This window comes from Carica papaya, chromosome 8 (genome assembly GCF_054855325.1).
Source record: "Carica papaya isolate Zhongbai chromosome 8, ASM5485532v1, whole genome shotgun sequence".
NCBI classification, from domain to species: domain Eukaryota; kingdom Viridiplantae; phylum Streptophyta; class Magnoliopsida; order Brassicales; family Caricaceae; genus Carica; species Carica papaya.
In genome coordinates this window covers 30,497,592-30,519,741 of record NC_142316.1, presented here as the reverse complement: position 1 = coordinate 30,519,741, position 22,150 = coordinate 30,497,592, and the positions used below count along the sequence as shown (strand labels likewise).

Genomic DNA, 22,150 nt, shown 5'->3' with positions numbered 1-22,150 from the left:
TACACCACGTGGCGCTCTTCTAGTCAATCAAACCAGTGGTTGTATGCAGAATGCGTGCATCTAAAATCAAACTGTTTTTTCTCCTTCCCTCCTCATCTTCTCACATTAACGCTAATATGTGGAAAAAAAATAAAAAGCCCTTGAACACCAGTGAAGCACAAAGCTGAAACCTCTGTTTCCATCATTCTTTATTGTCTAAAAACAGTGTGTTTGGAAGAAAGGAGAAAGACAAAAGAATGATGGATGTTGCGGTTTCATACAGGGGTGGATTCAACATCAACGGAAGCGGCTTGACCGGCACTCTCGCTGCCAATCCTGGAGAGCTGAAGCTTCAAGCTTCCATTACCGACGCCAACATCTCTAATGGCCTCTATTTTGACTTCGGTGGCCTCTTACTCTCCATTGAGAAGCCTGGTTCCTTCATTGTCGACTATGACGTCCCCAAAAAGGTATGCTTCTAGACAGATTTAGAATTGTGGAGTTGCTGCTTGGTTGTCAGGAAAATGTTGGATGAAAAAGAAGGTTGACACAAATTTGAATCTTTTCTTTCTTCCTAACGTGGAGGTTTAATTGTTGTTGCACAGGATGTTCGGTTTCAGTTTATGAATTCATTCAAGTTCATGGAAAAGCAGATAAATTTCACTTATACTCACACGAGACAAGAAAACAGGACGATTTTGGATGGGTCGTTGGTGCTTGATACTGCTAACAAGTTGTCTGCAAATTATGCGCTTGATACTCGCAATTGCAAGTTGAAGTACAGTCATGTTCATAGGGGGTTGACAACGTTGGAGCCGACCTATGATTTTGCCAAGAATTCGTGGGACTTGGCCGTGTCGCGGAGAGTTCTTGATGGTGATGTAATCAGAGCTTCGTATGAGACATCTAGCCAGATTTTGGGTCTTGAGTGGTCTTGGCAATCCATGATGGATAAAGGTGGAAGGTACAAGGTATAATATTATTACTTATAATTATGCTTTGACATTCTGTTTTCCCCATTGCTTCATGACTCTTGAGGTTAAAGGTTCAGAGTTTACAATATTTCATGCATTTACAGTGTGTGTGCCGAAAGTAAATGAGTTCATAGTGCCTAAAATACGGTGACAACTTCTCTACCAACTTTTAGCTGAAAGCATATGACTGGTACTGAGTTCAAGACTCACATCGTGGGTTCTCTCATTCAAGTACTGTGCTCCTAAGAATCCAATTTAATCCTGTTTGAGTGCATTTTGTGAGAGAAAATGGTGGTGATTTGTGTATTTCTACAGTGGATTACACGTCTATTTAATAAGTTCAATTGTGGGGACAAAATAGCGGATAAAAATCTGTTATGATTTGACTAAGTTAAGGAACCCATCATATATGTTATAGAAAATGTCTATGATGGTGGTTGTTTATCGATTCTTTATATTTGTCCTTGCATATTTTGACATACGGGGAGATATTTATTCATTAATTTATATCTTAGGCTTTGTTTGAAAAAAATGAACTCCATTTTAGGATATATTGGAAATTCGCTCTTGTTTAAATTATGGGATAATGAATATCCCTCCTACTAGAGGTACTATTCTCAAGCCTTTGATGAATGCCACGAGTCACAAGTATGGTAGTTTCCCAGCTTTGCTCCCTCGAGTCACGTCCATTTTGTGAGGGGCTAGTAGGACTCCCTAGATGATGCCATGCGTTGTAGGGACGAAACCTCTCCCATCTTTGACCCCTCAAGCCATGCTTGTTTTAGAAGAGTTAGCAAGTGGAGCCAGCACATTGAACCCAAATTTTATAGAACAGATAGGGTTGGTTTCGCTAACTGGGGATTTGGAGATAGAAACTTATACATTACTCTCAGAGTTTCTTAAATGTCACATCGAGAAAAACCTTCAAAAGATTTTATTAAATAACTGAATATTGTCCCAGAAGTTATACAAATATATTTATAATGCTCTATAAGTTATCTTTACTAAATAGGACTAACTAAGAAATAAGAAACTACTAAGATTAGAAATATTACTAATATAAATAGGAAAACTAAAGATTAATAAGAATAAAATCATGAAATTACTTAAACTATAATAATAAATTCCTACATAGTATGGTAGTTTTATATTTAATAGAGTTGCAATTTTTAACCTCTTTGAGTAATATATATGTACCTCATTCTGTATCTGGGTCTTTCATGGCAGTATTGACACCCATGGATTCCATTCAGCTTTTAGCTGGTGCAGCGATGGAGTGTATCTATTTTGGGTTGAAGATGTTAGGGGAGAGTGAATACAGTATGCTTCTTGACCTTTCTGTATGGAATAGACTATACAGCACTTGGGTGGGGGATCCACAGCAAGGGATAAAGTGTTATGGGCTTAATATGAGTAGCTATCTTAGATGTCTCTCTGCTCATATGACTTCATAGCTGTGGAAGGTCTTGGAATCAACATTGCGGTACTAACAGGGAGTGGTTTTGGTATGGGAAGGAAGACCATTAACCTGAAGGTGTATGTTTGACCAGAAGAAATATCATAAACACAGGAAATCCTTTGGTTTTTAGGCATATCTGAAGAGACAAATGGTTTGGATCTTAGTTGAAGTTTCTGTTTATTGTATGAGTTGAAACGAGCATAGCAGAGGCAACCAGATGTTTTTAGTTCGTTCTGATTTTGTGGTTCACTAAAGAGGCAATGGACAATCAAGATGAATGGTTGGGAGATGGGATGCTATTTATGAGGTGTATGGGCCTGAAAAGCTCTGGCTAGAAAGATGGTGGAAGGAGTCTTAATGGAGTAATGTAACCATAGTTAACACTACTTGCCTATGCTTTCACTTGACAATCCCATTATATTGCGGAGTTGGTGGGGGGGAGGGGAGGTAGGTGCTTTGATGAATTATCCACTGTGTATAGTGTGATTACTCTGCAGTAAAAAAATTCTCAGTCACACTAGGGAAGTTCAGAAAGATGGTTGAGACATCTTATTTGTCCTTTAGGCGAAACAGCCATTTATAATAGGTGAATTGATCCACAAACATGACCAAGTGCCTAAAGTTGTTTATAGACATAATGGGCTGGTTCTCAAACATTAGCATAAAGTTTTGAAGTTTAGACCAAGACTAATCTGTGACTTTTATTACGCTGACAAGCATTACATTAAAATTTTTCTATGCTAGATAATGGGATTGATAACAAAATTCTTTTGTTTGGACAGTGTGTGAAACCTGACTGAGGGATGTTCTAACCTATTGCAATAACTTATTTGGTTCCTAGTAGTCACAAGAGCATAAGACCTCTCCAAAAGTTAGTGATAAGACTGGGTTTAGTTCTGCCACACAGCTTTCAGCTTGCATATTGAGATCCTTCACAATAAAGTAAGATGGAAAGATTCAGGAGATGAGCTGTTTGTATTACATAACTAAGAAACAAAGGTGAAATTTTGTTCATTGGATGGACCAGAAAGGAAATCTGGTCAAATAAATTAATTGCTAGAGGATGGAACCTACCGCTGCTGGTATTATTTACCTGACTTTCGTAATTTATAGCAACCACTGGATGATAAGCCTGTGTTTCCTCACAGTTCAGAAGCTGTATTAGGTGATCTTGTTGTGAAGCTCCTCAATAGAGATGGAAAGAATCTCATATGAAGTGATGTCGCTATCTTCTTGATTCGAGATCAATCCCATTTAATGTATGGTCAAAATCATCGTCTGAAACAGCTGATTGAATTGATGTGGCTATCTTCTTGATTCCTGTTCAATCCCATTTAATATATGGTCAAAATCATCGTCTGAAACTGGTGATTTGACGAGTGCTAATTCATCTGTTGTAGATTTAACTGCTTGTTGATAGAAATTCAGCCCCTGATTTACTATCTTGAGAAACACCATGTTTCTTCTTCAATTGCATATTCGGAAATCAGGATCACAACTTGCTGGTGGAGAGTTTTCAAGTTTCAGCCATGCATCTTGTGATGTTTTGAAGAGTGAATAAGCAAAACCACAGTTTTCAAAGCTGAAATTATGTAAACATGCAAGATGAGTTGATCTTAGTGAAGCCAGAAGAAATTTTTGGAGTTCCAATAGTCCCCTGCAGCTTGCTCGAGGGTTCCAAGCTATGATGTCATGGAGGATGGGAAATTTTCTACCATGGCAGATTTCCTTGTTAGGGTGTTTACGGCTCTAATATAATGAAAGATGAAGGGTACTGCAAGAATTTTCTGATGACTTCCATTGATCATTTGAGATACATATGTAAGCTCACAGAGATTACAGATAAACGGCAAAGCAGGGTCACATTAGATATGAGCAAGAATTAGATAGTGGCTAGGTTAGTCCTGTTAACTTTTGCTTTTACCACCATATGCGTGCAATAATAAATTGAGACAGGAGTGAACCCGACACTCATTCTGACATTGGAGTGAAAATATTTTACAAGGGGAGTGAAACTTCTTTCTGTTTTCCAATTAAGCTCCTGCAAGTAAAATGCTATTAGTGAAAGAATTTCTTTAGAGTTTGTTGCTTGCTTAGTTGAACAAGATTTTAATGAGCTCTTGGAGAATTTTGACTAGTGAGAGCTTGTTCTTTCTTTTTTATCATTCTATTGATTGGTTGAGGTTCTAACCTGTAATCATCTGTCTTGCCAGGTTTCAGCAGCATTTGATTTGTCACAGGGGTTTCAGTTTCACATGCCCAAATTAAGTGCTGAAAGTTCTTGGAACTTTGAGGCATAGCTTTATTTTGCTGGCAACCTAGACATTTTAGTTTTTCATGTAAAAAGATTTTTCATTTGTACTTAAAACATATATGTGCGTGAGCTTTTGCTATTGTAAGTGGTCATGGTTTATTAAAAATGATGTCTTTGGTGGAGTGCTTGCTAAGCATATGAGAGAAGTGGGAACTGGAAATCAATAACCTACATCTCTAAATTATACTAGCATTGGTTTTTGTGACAACTAGTGGGTAATATGGCATATGGAATTAACAGCATAAAGGGAACCAGAATATCAACTATAAAGAGATTTAACTCAGATGGTAGGGTAGAATAAATGGTATGGGGTCAACATTTTGAATCTCCAAAATTTGCTAAGCACATTTAAGTGATTAAATGCGAATCTATGTAATATATTATTAATCATTTGAGCACACCTTCAACATTAGGGATGTAACTCAACTTGCGATGGATATGGGATCGATGATCTGCATCCCAATGTTCGGTAACTTGACTTTTATATTATCTTGTAATAGCAATGATAAACTCACTTTTTAATAATTGACTGCAAAAGTATTTCAAATGTAGGAAAGGAATGTAGCTTAGATGATTGGACACTTGCTTATAGCTTGCAAGAGGTATTGGCATTGATACACTTACCTTGGATCTTCAATTTGCTGTTTTTTTTAAAAAAATTTCTTTTTAGTCAAATGAGGCATCTAATTTTTTCTAATAATAACATTTGAAGAATTTCAAATAGAAAATATGACGTAACTCAAATGGATAGCCTTCTCTTAGTATGCAAGAATAACATTTGAATAATATCAAATAAAAAACATGATGTAACTCAAATGGTAGAGCCTTCTTTTAGCATGCAAGATGTACATGCTTGATGCCCTACATCTTCCATTTTTTTGAGTGCATTTCGTATATTTCGAGAATCGGTACCTCGCATCTTTAATTTACTATTTTTTTTTTTAATAAATATTTTCTAATCATATGATGAATCTATTTTTTATTAATAACATTGGAAACACATTTCAAAAATAAAAGGAGATGTAGCCAAGATGGTAGGGTGATCGCTTAGCATATGACAAGTAGGGGGATTAATGCCTTGCATCTTCAAGTTTTCAAGTGCATTTTTTATTTTTTTTCTTTGGATAATATTGAACACACGTGTAATGTGAATAGAATGAAGATTCTAATTTCTTGATAATAGTTTTCATGCACTTATATACTCGACCAATTTGATTAACATATTAGAAATGATAGTTTAGTTATAGAATTAACATAGCATATAAATGGTGTGTCAATTGATATTTTGCATTTTCAAAGTTTTCTAACATAAGTTTTAGTTGTTTGATTGATGAATCTAGGTTAGGTATTAAGAATTTAATTGAATCGCATCTTAAATGCAAGAGGAGGTAGCTTAAGTGGTAAAATACTTACCATGCGAGAAGTATAAGAACTAAAATTGAACTTGATTAGTATACAAGCAATTTGAGGACCGATATCTTGCATTTTCAAGTTTTTTTTAATATATCCTTTAATTCTTGTTGTTTGGATGATGAATTTACTTTCAATATAAAAAAAACTAGTTGAAACATATATCAAATAGAAAAAGATGTTAACTCATATATTAAATTGCTCACTTACTATGTGAGAGGTACAAGGATTTATATCCCACATCTTTACCTTTTGGTGTCTTTTATTTCTCTTGTTTAGATGATCTCGCCAAAAGACGTTTCAAATGCAATTGTCATCTAGGTAGGATTGACACTGTTAAAGAAATGATAAATTAGGTTAAATAGTATAAAAGTAAAATATATTTTATAATTAATTATAATTAATTGTCTATTTTTATTTTATCCTAGAAAGCCTATATATATATATATATATATATAAGGTCTGCAATATTAAATAAAACACATAAACTATTCTTGAGATACTATCAAACACTAGTTTTTTTAAAAATCTAACCTCAGTTACAAACCCTATTCAACATTCGTTGTCAAAAATGAAAAAAGAAAGATCCTAAAAAGGTTATGCCAGTCTTCATAGCCAACAACTGTAGACCAGTCGCCAACCACCATGAGTAGCCTATCTAGCCTTTATTGTTGGTACTAAAACCTTTCAATTACACAACTAGACGTGGCCACGACCAAACGTGTGTTGCAAACTTCTCCATCACAATTAAACTCAATTATGATTAGGTCGTAACACTAGCACACGAGCTTCTTTATTGTGCTTTAGAAGCAATCGCGACCTAATGTGACCACCATACTATACTACCATACGCAGTCGTGACGAGGTGTGATTAAAATGCAACCTCACATATCAAATTATGCTCACCCTTTGCGCCACTCTTAGCTGTGTGAATACAAATCCACACCATTGAACCTCTCTGGATAGTCTCCTTTATACTCCATCAACTATGTAGAAACACATAACACCAGCTAGCCTTCATCTCCAGTAGTGTACAGAGCCGCGATATAGCCAATCGTGCACAGGCCAACTGCATATAAATAAATTGTGAACCTGCAATAATTGTTCTTTGATCTAGTTGTAACCACTTATGTTTTTGGATAAATATGTTCTAAAATTTTTTATTCGACCTTAACTAGTATACAATTCCTAAAGAATGTTGAAGGTAAAATCTCAAAATACTAAAATACATAACTACGTTGAAAATTTCATCAGTGAATTTCAATCATTCAAACAACTTATCACTTTACAAATAAAGATTATTTGAGCTGATCTCAATTAATCCAAACTATTCTCAGGGTAAACACAAATTAGCTATCTATTGGGTATTGAACCAAAATCTAGAGACTATACATTTAATTTTTGGGATGAAGAAGATTTTATGATCATGACATGATTATAGAACTTTATGACTCTAAAAATAAGCACGATCGTGATTTTTCTGCCTATAGGAAAAGCAGTATGGCATGCAATCGATAAAATCTAATCTAAAGTCAAAGATATAGTACAAATTTAAGATATGACAATTAAGATATTATCTTCTAAATAAAGGAATAGGTTTATAAATGAGTATTCTAACTTGTTAAAAACTAGTGGTAGAAATTGGATCAATATCACAACATTATTGTGGACTACATTATAGATACAGCTTGTCTTAAGAAGTTTGTAAGAAAAGATCGTGCTTATCAATTTTTGACATGATTAAATTCTTAATATGATCAAGTACGAGCCAAAATTTTAAAAAATAAGAAAATGTCATCACTCAATAAGGTAATTTCCATTGGTAGTAGATAAATGAGGTGATTTTATTTGAGAACTCAATCTTGGGAATAGATAACAGGGACAATCTTTGGTGTACCTTTTGCAAAGGACGCTAATATACCCAAAAACACTGCCAATCTCACTACTTTTAGTGCTAAAATTGAATGATTGTGAAATTATTTGGAGGATCTTCAGAAGCCCACGATACAAGTATAACCAAATACTTGTGTATGTTTTTCTTTTTATACAATTTAAATATATCAGATAAACTCTTTGAAAATTCTTAAATTTTACTTAGGAGTTACGAATTATATGATCAATACTTCTAAATATTTTCATACATATGTTCTCTATCTAAATAATAAAAAGATTGTTAATGCAAGTGATTCCCTTAACAATATTACAGGCAAGAGCAATATCATGATTATCCTAAAAAATATGTTAGATGTTCTTAAATTGTGTACAAATATTGTATCAATTAATAAATTATTACAAGAATTGAACTTCAAAATAGCATTTAACTCTTTTCATTGTGACTTACAGGATTAGAACTAAAAGAAGATTATTAAATGTGCTGAAGGTAGAAACTAATTCAACTACTTGAATGCGCCTAGGAGAGCCTTCTTTATTATTACCACTAATCCCATCCCATATATAAGATTTAACTCCACCACGAGAGATTTGGGCATCCATCTTTCTCTATCTTGAATATTATGTTTCCTTATTGTTTAAAAATTTAGAATATAAAAATTTAATATTCACTTAGAGAAATAAATATTTTTATACGATATTATAGAATTATGGTATCTTGTTTTATTTTTATACGAGACCATAGGATAAGAAATGGGAGAGGCAACTTAGTCACTTGAAGAAATAAATTTTTTTATACAATACCATAGAATTATGAGAGAGGCAAAATAATCACTTGGAGAAATTAAAAATAAAGCACAGTTGCAAGACTAAGTTCAGAATTATTATAGATAAAGACTTTTGGAAAATTTTATAGTCAAGTGGAAAAATCTTACTTATACTATGACGACAAGTCAACATTAAGCATTGTATATAATTGAACGCAACATAACATATTGAAGTCGAAAGATATTTTATCAAAAAAAAATTTGATAATGAGCCAATATGTACTCCATTCATGCTAACCAGTATTTAAGTAGTAGGCATATTAACAAAATGTTTGAACAATCTAACATTCCATACTCTTATTCATAAGCCAAATAATATCAATTAAAGAAAGTGTGTTAGAGAGATAATAAATTATGTTAAAGTGTTAGAGAAATGATAAATTATGTTGAAGGTTATCATTGTAGTTCAAGTGGTAAAACAACATTCGTCTGGTTGTGAATGGAAGGACCAACATACAAGTGATATGTACATATCAATGAATTTGTTTTTTTTGCTATAAAAAAATGATTGATGTAGATCACCTCTCCCAAGTGCAATGAAGAATGCTAACTTAGATCATGAGTCTTCTTGATCGCCCATTGACCCCGTCCCGGTCAGCAAATCACCTCCAATTCAGAGATGTTTACAAGAGCCAAATACCACAATAGAAAGTATGAAAAAGAAAAAAGAACATTTAGCATCCTTCATCATTTTGACCTCTACCTTTTTCCTTTCCTCCCATTTCTCTTCAATCCCCTAACACATTAGCTAAAATTGTCAAATGCATATTTATACAAATCCTCTAGGGTTAAGGAAAAAATTATCAGAAGATTATCAACAGCCACCTGCTCCATTTGTTAACATGAAAGAAGTTTAAGAAAAGAAACCCTGCTAATGCCTTTTTTTTGTGTTTATGGAATGGAGAAAAGATATCTCTTGAGCTCCTTTTCTCTATGATATTACAAGTAGATTATTCTCATACCCATTGTTATGAACAATAGGACGTAGTGGGTCAATCTTCCATTCACCATCAACAATGAATTTGATCTGTAACATTGTAAAACCGTTGAGACTCTCAGTGTCCAGAGATAGAGACAGTGAAATCATATCCTGAGTTTGACAAAGAAGACTGATCTACCTCATATTTGCCTGGATACAACTTCAGCCACACTGAAAAAATACCTGTCCTTGATTTCTCCATCTTTCTCTGAGAAGCATCACAAGGTAAAATTTAATTTTAAGCAGATATCTCAAAGGAACAAACAAGGCCTTCCCTTAAAAAGCTAAGCAGACCGCCTGCAGAACCTACCCTGACTGTTCATTTATTATTTGTCATACATTCCTTCTTTAAAAAAGGTGATGTCTGCTTTGGGTATTTGCTTTTGAGTGAACTTAATATGATTGCAGATGAAGTTGTAGTATATATCTTTGAAAATAGCATATTGCTTTAAATATATAAATATCTAGCAAACAGCTAACACCAAATGCATGTGCCAAATTATTAATGTGAGCACGTCTAAAACTACTGGTAAGCTCCACAGATAAGTGAAAAGCATTATGATGATTGCACCAAACCAAAGTACTCCAGGAAGGCCAAAGGAATCTTATTTATTCTTCCCTCTAACTCATGGTTTGTTTCTGTTTATGTGATAATAGTACTGATTAGCAAAGGGAATAACCTGGGTGGCCCAACCGTCAAATGAGCCTGCCACGAGCACTTCTGATGCTGAATTAGGCCAAACAATGCAGGCAGTCCGAAGAAGTTGTAAAGCTTTATGAGCATCATCAATCCTCTTTTGTTTCTCTTCAACTATCCTTTGAGCATCTCTATAGAAGAAAGATGAGAATGTGACATTGCATGACATATAAAAGGTATATGCTTCCAAGGAAAAATCACGCATACATTATTGCCAATGCCATCTTTCCTTCTAAAACTGCCAACTTTGCCCGCATTGAACGTAGCTTGTCCCGGGCATTCATGATCTCATTTTCCTGATACTCCCAAGCATCAGAAAGCTTTCGAAAATTATCAGAGGAGCTTTCATGTCCCTGACAAAATTACAAAGTAGGATTAGAAATGATATAGATTTGCCAACTGTAATTTCTTGAACGGGTTTAAGATAAGAAGGCTGCAAAGAGGTGGAACTGGAACTTCAAAAGTTGATAAAAGAAAAGTTCTGCGTGAAAGTTGTTCATCTTCATTTTCTTCCTTGCAAGAAATAAAATTTCCTCCACAGAAACTACTTTTTTATGTTTATCACACCATTGATGCATCTAGAGATTACCATAATGCCATAAAATTGACAATAACCATGAAGTTCATCTATATTTCAAATTTACTGCATCTCCACATAAGATGCATAGTTGTTACTTAAATCACTTAAAAACGTGAGTACAGAGTGCTAAAGCTCGCTTCTCTTTCCATTTTAATGCATGAAGTTGCAGAGCCATGTCATTCATGAAGGGAATAAGCTGTTATTTTAGACCAATTGATGATTAAGCAGAGAGTTACATCAATAAGATAAAAGCTACAAAGTCATGCTAAAGGTGTGGACCAATTTTATACATAATATTTTGTCAGAAAGGCACATGAAATGATTAAGAAAGAGAACATGCACAAGTTATGATCCCACTCATGAACCTATAGGATACAACTGAAGCCGCATTGCTATTGTCATTTTCGATACTATTCTTCTTTAAGTGTTATCAAAGGAAAATAAATTTTTCACCACACTCAAAGAGGCTCTCAAAATTAGTTTCATTACTCTTTTTTAAGTATTAGCAAATAGAAGCAAATTAATTCATCCACAGGGAAGAAAAAAAGAAAGAAGAGGATAAGATCAATTACCCTCAGTGACACAACTTCATCAACATTAGACCTCAATGTTTCAAGCACAGAAGATAACTCGAACTGCAGGTGCTGTAGGCGGTTCCGTATGTCATTGCAATTGATCTCTTTATAAGAAGAGTTCAGTTCTTCCCTTCTGCTCAAAGACTCCCCAGAACTCCCTCTTAGTTCTTGACCTTCTGATACATCAGTAGTTCCATGCAATTCCTTGGAATTAATCTCAGCAGCTGTGCATTTAATAATTAAACGGAGTTATATTGTTCTTACTATGTCACATTAAAGACAGTTCGCAGAAGGCCTACCCTCAAATTCGGCATCCGACAATCCAGCCCTCTGCATGCTCCAAACTCTCCACATTTCTGGCTTAATTGAAGTCTGCAAACCATCAGTGCGTAAGAGAGGCTTCTTCTCGCAAAACATGCTTCCTGAATCATTGATCAGGCCTCTAACTGGACTTAATGACACTGGTCTACTGCTTCTTTGAAAGTCCCCAACTGTCTTTTACAATATAAGTAAAACAACACCACAATTTATAATCTTGATTAAAGCCCCATAAAAACTTTTCATCACTTCCAAATTCAATACTCTCAGTCCACCAAGTATAATCAAACTGAGTCTTTACTCTATAGAGTAACTTGAAATTGCAAGTATGTTCATTTAATGACAACATGGCAAGGAGACAGCAATCTCTAATATCAACATACCTCAACCACAAGATTCTCCATAGCATAAAAATAAAAATGAATTAATAGAAGCCAGAAGATGCCAGAAGATAAGTGGAACTAAACTTACCGAGTCAAGAGACATTCTAGCAAGAGAGTCGCTTTTTCCAGCGTTACTCAAGACACGTTCCGTGTTTGTTTTCTCTCTCAAACCTAGTCCAAGGTTCATATTCCTTTCTTTCTCCAGTCGACTCAGTATACCCTCAATCCCACCATCTTCCTCGGCTGAAGCTTCTCTGATAGAACGTAAAAACAAATCAAATATCTCAGCAGGAGCCTCGGCGGTTCTTGTGGTAGGTAAGAACGTACAGTAAAAGAAAGGAAAAGTTCCAACATCATAGGAATATAAGAGGCATTGGTGGCAAAACAAGAAAACAGTAAAACAAAATAAAAAACAGAGGAAGTCTATAAAACAATAGTATGGGAATAAAAGCACCGGAGAATGTTCTCTTACTGTTCTAGAAAATTAATATAAAATACATTAGATGCAAACTAAATATATAGGTACAGAGAAGTTAAACCCTAAAAAATCTGCAATCACTACAAAAAAACTTTCAACTAAATAATATGCAATCACTATATAAAAAAAAACTTCTAATTAAATTTATAACTGACATTCCATGATCTAACTTTATGTTTCTACAAAATATAAATTGATTTATTGATCTGGTAAATCAAAAGACATTAAAAAGTATGGTGCACTAGTTTTTAACACTCCCCCTTAGTGCATGCTTACAATCAAGAACTCCTAGTGCAGTTCTGAAACTTTCAAACTTAGGCTTTACCAAAATCTTTGTAAATATGTCTGCAACCTGATAAACTGTGGAAATTCCTTTTAACTCAATTTCTTGGTCCATCACTTCCTCTCGAATGTAGTGATGATATACTTCAATATGCTTTGTCTGGCTGTGAAAAGCTGGCTTCAATGCAAGCTTAACAGCACTTTCATTATCATATCTGATTTGGACAGCATAATCAAGGTTAGACACCGTGTCTCCTATTCATCTCTTCAACCACATACACTCTTGTGCAGCCATAGTTGCCGCCACATATTCAGCTTCAGTGCTAGATAAAGCGACCACCGATTGTTCCGTACTACGCCAGGATATCATTGTTGAACCAGTATTGAAACAATAGCTTGAAGTTGAATGTCTATTATCAACATCTCCAGCCCAATCTACATCAGTAAAACCACTTAAGAAGAACTTTTCATGCCTTTTGTACATAAAACCGTAATCAAGTGTGCCATTTACATAATGAAGAATCATTTTTGTTGGTGCTAAATGAGAACTTCTTGGACACTGCATGAGTTGGGAAACCACACCAACAGCATAAGCAATTTCAGGTCTTGTGATAGTCAAATAGATTAAACTACCACCAAATTGTTAAAATTTTCTAACATCCATCAATAGCTCTCCTTATCTTTTATCAATTTGAGATGTGGCTCCATTGGAGTAGCTTTCTCTTTTGACTCCCCCATGCCAAAATGTTGTAAAAGTTCTCTCGCGTAACTTTTTTGAGAAATAAAATACCCTTGATTTGATTCTTCAATTTCCAGACCGAAAAACAACTTGCCTCCCCCAAATTTTTCGTTTCAAATCGAACAGAGATTATCATATCATCCACATACAATAAGACCATCAAGTGCATATTTGATTCTAATTTAATAAATAAACTAGAATCTACAGCTGAAACTTCAAATTCACAAAAGAAAGTATTGAGTAACTTTACTATACCAAGCATGTGATGCTTACTTAAGGTCATATAATGCCTTCTTAAACCTTCTTAAGCCGACAAACATGGTGAAGATACTGCTTCGAAACATATCCTTCGGGCTACTCCATAAATACTTCACGATCTAATTTTTCATAAAAAAATGCGTTCTTTACATCAAGTTGCCACTTCAACTTTTGAATGTTGCAAGAGAAAAAATGGTTCTAATTGTTACACTTTTTGCAACTGGCTTGAATGTCTCCTCATAAAAAGGTATGTTTGATATTAATAAAAAAAAGTCAAAACATTATTTTAAACAACAACATTGGAGTTCTCTTTAACGAAATTAAAGGTAGTAGCTCCTTTTGATGAATTGTAATTTATTTTCACAAAATATATCACTCTCGTAATAAGAACAAGGGTGTTAACCTTGTACTAGAAGATGACTTTGTTATTAACTGCCTGGTGACTCGATCCTTAATTAGGGAACATAACAATTTGCTATCAGAACAAGACACCATGGGCGATCAAAGTTTACGCGAAGAGTTGCGGAATCTAGAATCTTGGATGACGGCTTCTGAAACTGCAATAAAAGAGAGTTTGCGCCAAATCATGTAGCAATTAGAATTTCTTCTCAGCCGAACCACCCAAGTCCAAGAAAAAGAAGAAATTGATAATATAAAAATTGACAATAGTGGTTCAAATCAGAATCAGGGAGGGGAAAGGCAACACACTAAACCAGAGCGCAGAGAATCCAGCATCAGTTCTAATAACAACGAATGGATTCCTTATTATGCAAAACTTGATTTTTCCGTTTACGATGGATCGGACGACCCGTTGGTTTGACTCCATTATTGTGAACAATTTTTTATTAATTAAAGAACAGTTAACAACAATAAGGTTGGATTGACAGTCTTCTACTTGTTAGGCAATGCTCAACTTTGGTACTACAAATTGCAACAGGAGGAGATAGGGATGTCACGGGGCCAGTTTGTTCAACTCTGCATATTGCGGTTCGGTCCACCCCTACAGAACAATTCATTAGGAGAGCTAATCAACCTAAAACAAACAGACACAGTGGAGAACGATATACGATAGTTTCAGAGACTCTTGGCCCGTACCCATAAAGTACGGCAAGACCAGCAAATTGACATGTTTACTACGGGTCTATTAGATTCAATTAAGCTGGAAGTTGAGATGCAATCACCCACCACTTTTATGTATGCAATGAGCATGGCAAGAACTTTTGAAAAGAAACAACAGTTGTGGGATATGACCGAACACAATTATAATGATTATTTTTAGTCCGTTACCAAACCTAACAATTTAGTTCACAAAACATCACAAGACAGCAACTTCACGACACAATCTGGTAACAGTTTCACTCCATTTATAAAGAAATTAACAAGGGCAGAGATGACAGAAAGGAGACTGAAGAGGTTGTGTTATAACTACGATGAGTCGTTTGTTTCGGGTCACCAATGTAAACAACTGTTTTGGCTCGAGATTGAACGCAACACTGGTCCTGAGCAATAAGAAAAGACCAACAAGTTAGCTACATCCACAATTCAAGCTTGAGGACAAATTTGAAAACTAGGGGGGAGTAATGTTATGAATGCAAATATAGAATGCGCAATAAGAATAGGAAATTAACGTTCAATTAAATATGAAATTCTAATTAGTATTAGAATTCTAAATAGTTGAAATCTTAATTAGTACTACATTCCTAAATAGTTGGAATTCTAATTAATATTAGATTCCTAAATAATATATACATTTTTCATTAGTACTTGATTCCTAAATAGTGTAAGATTTTCAATATTTTAGTAAAATATTCCTAATTAGATTTAAATTTCAAATTAAATTAACATTCTTAAATAAGAATTGTAATCTCTATATAAAGAGGTAGGTTTGACATTAATAAAGACAAGTTAGAATATTATTTTAAACTACAATATTTGAGCTCTCTTTAACAAGATCCAAGATAACAGCTCCCTTTGATGAGGTGCAATTTATTTTCACAAAATAGGTCGTTCTCGCAATAAAAACAAAGGTGTTAACCCTTTATGATAAGATGACTTTATTGTTAACCGCCCGGGACTTAATTAGGGAACATAACAAAATTCCATGTCTAATTTTTGTTTAATGCTTCAATTTGCTTCTTGCGCGGTTGCTTCCCATTTTGATCTCCTTTGACTTCTTCATAGCTTGTTGACTCTTCATCCAATGATCCTATAAAGAAACATGAAGCAATGGTGCAATAATTAAGTTGAATCTCAAAGATCTCATAATCTTTGAGGTAATTTGGTTATCTTCTCTCTCTTGTGGACCTCCTTTCAGCTTGTTTTTCACCACAATTTATATTGCTTTGAGTTGAAGACTCATTAGTGTTTAAATTACTGTCAGGAATCAACTATGAACTTTCTAGATTACCATTAAGAATGACTTCTTGAGCTCAAGATTTTTAGGCTGAATAATGGAGGATATTTCATCGAACACAACATCTCTAGAAATAACAAACTTCTTGGTTTCTGGATCCATACACCTCCATCATTTCCTATATGAATCATAGCCAACAAAAATACATTTTTTTGCTTTAGGTTCAAGTTTAGTTCGATAAGATTTTGAAATATGAACATAGCAAATTGAACCAAATACCCTAAAGTAGTTTACATTTGCCTTTACATTGTACAAGATCTAAAAAGAAAAATTTTCTTTATCTGTTGGCCATGAAGGTAAACGATTTATTACATGACATGCACATTGAAAAGCTTCAGCCCAAAGTTTTTGAGGGAGATTTTTGTCATGTAACCATGCAAGACTTGTTGAACCGATATGTGCCAACTTTCTTTCTGCAAACCCATTTTGCTGAGGGGTATTAGGACATATCATTTGTCTCTGAATGTCATTCTTCTCACAAAACTAAAAGAAATCTGTTGACATAAATTCATCACTACTGTCACTTCTTAAACACTTTATTTTATGATCAAATTCTTTTTCTACATTGTTGTGAAACTGAATGAACTTGGGAAGTGCTTCATTTTTCTCTATTAGAAAATACACCCAAGTGAATATGGAGAAGTCATCTACCATTATTATTGCATATTGATAGCTATTGTAACTTGCTATTTTTGTTGGTCCCATCAAGCCAATATGCACCAGCGCAAATGGAATTGATCTATGGTTGGATGAATTTTTGAAGGGAAGGCGATGTGGTTTGTTATATTAACAAACTTGACAAATCACATTGTCACGTATATTTTTCAAGGTTGGAATGTCATCTATCAACCTTTTTGAAGAAAGTTGCTGCAACATTTGATGGCCCAAATGATTCAATCGAGTACGCCAAATTGCGGCACTATCAATTTAGCTAGTTTTCTTCACATAAGTTTCACTTGGAACATGATAAACATCATTTAGTTTGATGTTTGTATCATCAACACCAATCTCCACAACTCCTTCATTCACTACTGGATAAATAGAGTTGTCAGTTGTAACTATAACTCTCTCTCCATCATGTTTATGCAGCTTCGAAAGTAGCAAATTATTTCTAGTGACATGATGAGAGCAGCCAGAATCAATAATCCACTCTTGCTTGTAGCTTTTACTATTGAAAAGAGCATGAGTTGGTTCAGCAACAAAGTTTTTCCCCCCTTCAACTACTTCAGTGATAAAGCATGGCTTCCAACAGAGTGATTGATTGCCTTCATTTGCAATGTTTGCTTTGGAAAGCTTCACCCTACAAGTCATCTTAATATACCCAATTTTTCCACATTTGTAACACTTGACAAATTTGCGGTTTTGTGAGCTTCCAACAGTAGATTATCCAACATTTGACCATTTTTCGTCGTTCTTGTTTCTAGCTGCTAAATTTTTCTTGTTTTGCTATCCTTGTGAGAAGAGGACAACACCTAAATCAAAACTCCTTGCCATTTGTTTTGCCAAAGCCTCTTGGTTGTAAAGCAAATATTCTAGCTCTTCTACTGAAGGTTGCTTGGGCCATCCTTGGACGGAGGTAACGAAAGTTATGTACTCCTTTAGTCCGCGAATGAGAAAACATCGTATTCTTGCTTCACTATTTTCTCATCCGGGTCTAGTTATGAAATTTCAGCACAAATACTTTTAACTTGTAAAAAATATTTACAAATATACATACCTCCTTGTGTTAGCATTGCCAATTCATTCTCCAACAATTGCAACCTGATTGTATTCTTTTGGGAAAACAACCTCTCTAGTGTCTCCCAAACTTCTTTTGGTGAAGTAATATCATGAACATGGTCAATGAACTCTTCACTGATTGAAGTCGTTAAAGCAAAAAGAGCTTTATTACATTTAATCTTCCATTTCCTCCATGGTTCAGCATTTTCTGGAGTATCCTCAGGAATTGCTGCTTGAACACCAAGAAGTTCCCACAGGTCTTGACCTTGAAGATAGGCCTTCATAGACATTCTCCGGTACTTGTAGTTTGTCCCTACAAGTTTATCAATGCCATATTGTGCACATGAACTGTTTCCCCCATTTACTAACTCCATACTGCATATAAAAGAGCTTCCCCTTCACAACTTTCAATCTCCTCCAACAAGCAAACAACTTGATAGACAAAAAAAAAGAAAGAATTGCAAAAGTGCGAGAACCTGGCTCTGATACCATAAACAAAATAAAAAACAGAGGAAGTCTAAAAAGCAGTATAAAAAGCAGTAGTATGAGAGTAAAAACACCAAAAAATGTTTTCTTGCTGTCATGGAAAATTGATATAAAATACATCAAATCCAAACTAAATATATAGGCCAAAAACAACTGAAGTTAAGCCCTTCAAAATCTGCAACTACTCAAGAAAACTTCCAACTGAATAATCTACAATCGCTATATACAAAAGAAAAAAATACTTGTAACTAAATCTATAACTAACAGTCCATAATCTGACTTCATGTTCCTACAAACTAAAAATTGATTTGTTGATCTAGTAAATAAAAAAAATTAAAAAGTAAGATGCACTAATTTTTAACAAACAGAAGGGAAAGATAATATCAAAATTAGAAGCCTCACAGTGATATACCAGACGAGGTAGCCGAAGAAGAAGAAATATGAGTTTTATTTTCTACTTGACAAGCCCCATTATGACATTCTGTCTCGGTTACAAAATCCTTGTTAGCACCATTTTCTTGAACCCAACCCTTCTTTTCTTCCTCCTCGTTATCAGAATCCCAACCCAATGCCAGCCACCCTCGTTGCCTCATAATACCTTCCACAAGATCCATCCTCCCTGCATCAATCAATTCTTTCTTGCTAGGAAACACTTCCGGCTTCGCTGAGTTCCTCATGAACTCCAAAATCCCGGCCTCCAGTTCAATATTCCCTTCGCTGCTCCAACTCCTCTTGCACCCCCTCGCAAACCCACCACACCACCGGCAAGAACCTCTGTTATCCTTCCTTTTCGCGCCAAGGAATCCCAAAAGAGACCCACTTTCCTTGGCAGCAAGAAGACTCGAAGAAACACTAATTTCCCGCCTATTCCGCCGCGTTCTAAGGTTAATGGCAAAAAATGAAGGAGAGAAAATATGGGTATTCAAATCTGCGAAAGAAGAAGAAGAAAGAAGGAGGTGAGTGGACTTCGCGGTGAGGGAGAGCATCCTTCAGGCATTTCGTCGAACACTTGGTAGCCCAAAGCGGTCGCAAAAAAGAACAAGAACGAAAAGGAAAGAGAAGAAGAAGACGAAGAAGAAAGAGGTAGGAAATGAAGCAACGAACAATGTCAGCGAATAGCGTAGAATGCAATAAATGAGAAGGCGCTTATATGAGAGAGTGTTGGGCGGGGGAAAGTGGCGTAGGCATACGAATACACCGTGAAAGCAAAGGATCCGTCTGTTAAAATATGTATTTCCTTCTACGCTTTCAGTTTCTGTCGTTTTGGGGTTGTTTGTTCAGGACGTGTTTGGATAAGGTCGAAAATCTGGCCTATTTATTGATGAGTACTGTTTAAGCCTTCACTAAAAGACAGGGTCCTGGATTTTAGGCGGGTGCATTAATTTATACAATTAAACCATATTGCATGAAGTGAAAACTTTATTTTATACATTTTTTTAGTTAATATCGAATTTATAATTGTTATACAAGTTTTTCAGACTTTAAAAAATAGTTAATTGATAAAGAAATAATTAATAAATGAAAGGAGAAGAAAAAAATTCGAAAATGAACCAAAAAAAAATAAAAATGAGATAAAAATTCCAAATCAAAAAAAAGTTTTTGGTTCCTTTTTAATTTTTAAGTCCAAAATTTAATGCATGCATGAACACATCCCATTTAATATATTAAAATTTATTATCTCTTTTAAGCCTATAAAAAAAAAGGAAAAGTCTTTATAAATTCAAAAAAATTAAATTAATTTCTTTTAATCTCTTGATTGTGCCAAGAGCCCTATATTTTCAATTCAAAATTCCCATTCAATTTTGGAATGAATATGTTACCACTTGTGCCTATTTGATCAATACTCTAGTTTTTCATAACAGAACTCTTTATGAATTGCTATATCATAAAGCTACAGATTATGAATTTTTGAAGATATTTTGTCATAATTCTTTTATCTCCAATTTATCAACTCATAAATAAATTTGAACCGCTAGTTAGTATTTATGTGTTTGTTATATCCATCTGACGAGTTAGAATTTATGTTTATTGATCACTGTGATTTATAGTTTTCATATTTAATGGATTTAATTTGCAACAAGTTGGTTCATTCGATTTTCTAGTTCGTACTAGAATAAGACCTCTCCTACTTGAATCCTACTTACAATTGTCTATCTAAATTAAATAAACTAATGTCTTTACATACATAAAATTTAGTTCCTAACTATGCCAAATATGACACAAAAATTACAAAGTACAATGGCTTATCCTGATTAAAGAGATTAATATCTTTGTATATATAGATAAAGTATAGATTTTTATGTGAAATGCGGCACAAAAATCACATTGCTATGTGACACTTTCTTAAATCTAGTCAAATCTCTTTAATTATGTTACAATGTCAATACAACAACTATTGATTAGAATTATTTTGGTTAAATATCTAAAGCTCAAAATAACATGTTACCAAGCACAAAAGGAATGTTGTCTTGGCCACTATGAATTTCTATTATATCACGTGCATATGTTATTTGGTGTTATTATCTATTTTAATAAGATGATTTAATGTTGAAGGCAAAATGAGGAAGACGCATTTTATGAGTGAGTATGAATAAAGTCCTTCTATTATTGATTAGTGGATCATGCTCTTTTTTTCTTATTGTTTCTTTTTTGTATCTAAAATAGTAAACAATGAATAATTTTGTAAAAGATAGATTGTCTGTTTATTACAAAAGATTTTATTTTTCATATACCAAAGATTCTATGTGTTCAATTTATTATTGTTTTATATTTTTAATAAAATATATTTCTTGTAATTAAAAAAAATCCAACATAAGAAATAATTTATTGTAACATCAAAAATTCCAATATCGGTAGATACAGACGTTAGTACAATTTTTTTAATTAGTGAAACATATGAATATTAAATATGCAGGGGAACTATACTTTAATACACATTTCTTGTGATTGGATAATTATTTGTTTACACATGATTAAGACATCTAAATTAATTTACAATATTAAAATAAAAACTAAAAAAATTTTTTTCGTCATATTCCTTTGATCTTTGACTTCCTCTAACCTGGATGAGGGTGAATTGGGATGAGCTTCACGAGCTCGGTAAGAAAAATGATTATATGATAGAGATTTACGTACATACATTCACTCAATATATAAAATATAATAATATTTATAATAAAAAAAATATCAAACAATGCATCTCAATTAAAATGTACAATAAAATAAATCATCACACAAAATATATTCTAATCCTCACTCTTTTAACCTAATTCTTGTTCTCCTTTTAAATTACACTCACATTTGAAATATCACAATACACTCGAAATATCACATATGAGGTTTCATCGCGCGATGTCGTTTATATTGTCATCGAGGAGAGGCAAAATGGAT

General features: G+C 34.1%; 2 protein-coding genes across 6 annotated transcripts; one reads left to right on the top strand and one right to left on the bottom strand.

The window, feature by feature from the left end:
- Positions 1–8: 8 nt before the first annotated feature.
- On the top strand, positions 9–4,859 carry LOC110811070 (outer envelope pore protein 24B, chloroplastic-like). 2 transcript variants are annotated; one of them, XM_088208978.1, is made up of 3 exons: positions 9–449; positions 585–950; positions 4,626–4,859. In XM_088208978.1, exons 1-3 carry the CDS (start codon positions 237–239, stop codon positions 4,710–4,712), a joined length of 666 nt encoding a protein of 221 aa, XP_088065104.1. In that variant the 5' UTR covers positions 9–236; the 3' UTR covers positions 4,713–4,859. The 2 variants fall into 2 exon arrangements, with proteins under 2 accessions (XP_088065104.1, XP_088065105.1); XM_088208979.1 differs by lacking the exon at positions 4,626–4,859 and adding an exon at positions 2,181–4,612.
- A 4,346-nt stretch (positions 4,860–9,205) lies between these two features.
- On the bottom strand, positions 9,206–20,062 carry LOC110811421 (5'-AMP-activated protein kinase-like protein). 4 transcript variants are annotated; one of them, XM_088209361.1, is made up of 8 exons: positions 19,163–20,062; positions 12,474–12,639; positions 11,984–12,056; positions 11,682–11,860; positions 10,737–10,882; positions 10,513–10,660; positions 9,972–10,040; positions 9,206–9,880 (listed from the first exon to the last, which is right to left on the bottom strand). In XM_088209361.1, the coding sequence occupies exons 1-8, from the start codon at positions 19,744–19,746 to the stop codon at positions 9,785–9,787; spliced, it is 1,461 nt and encodes a 486-aa protein (XP_088065487.1). In that variant the 5' UTR covers positions 19,747–20,062; the 3' UTR covers positions 9,206–9,784. The 4 variants fall into 4 exon arrangements, with proteins under 4 accessions (XP_088065487.1, XP_088065484.1, XP_088065485.1 ...); XM_088209358.1 differs by having other exon boundaries at positions 11,682–11,908; positions 11,984–12,179; positions 19,163–20,061; XM_088209359.1 differs by having other exon boundaries at positions 11,984–12,179; positions 19,163–20,061.
- Between the last annotated feature and the right edge of the window lie 2,088 nt (positions 20,063–22,150).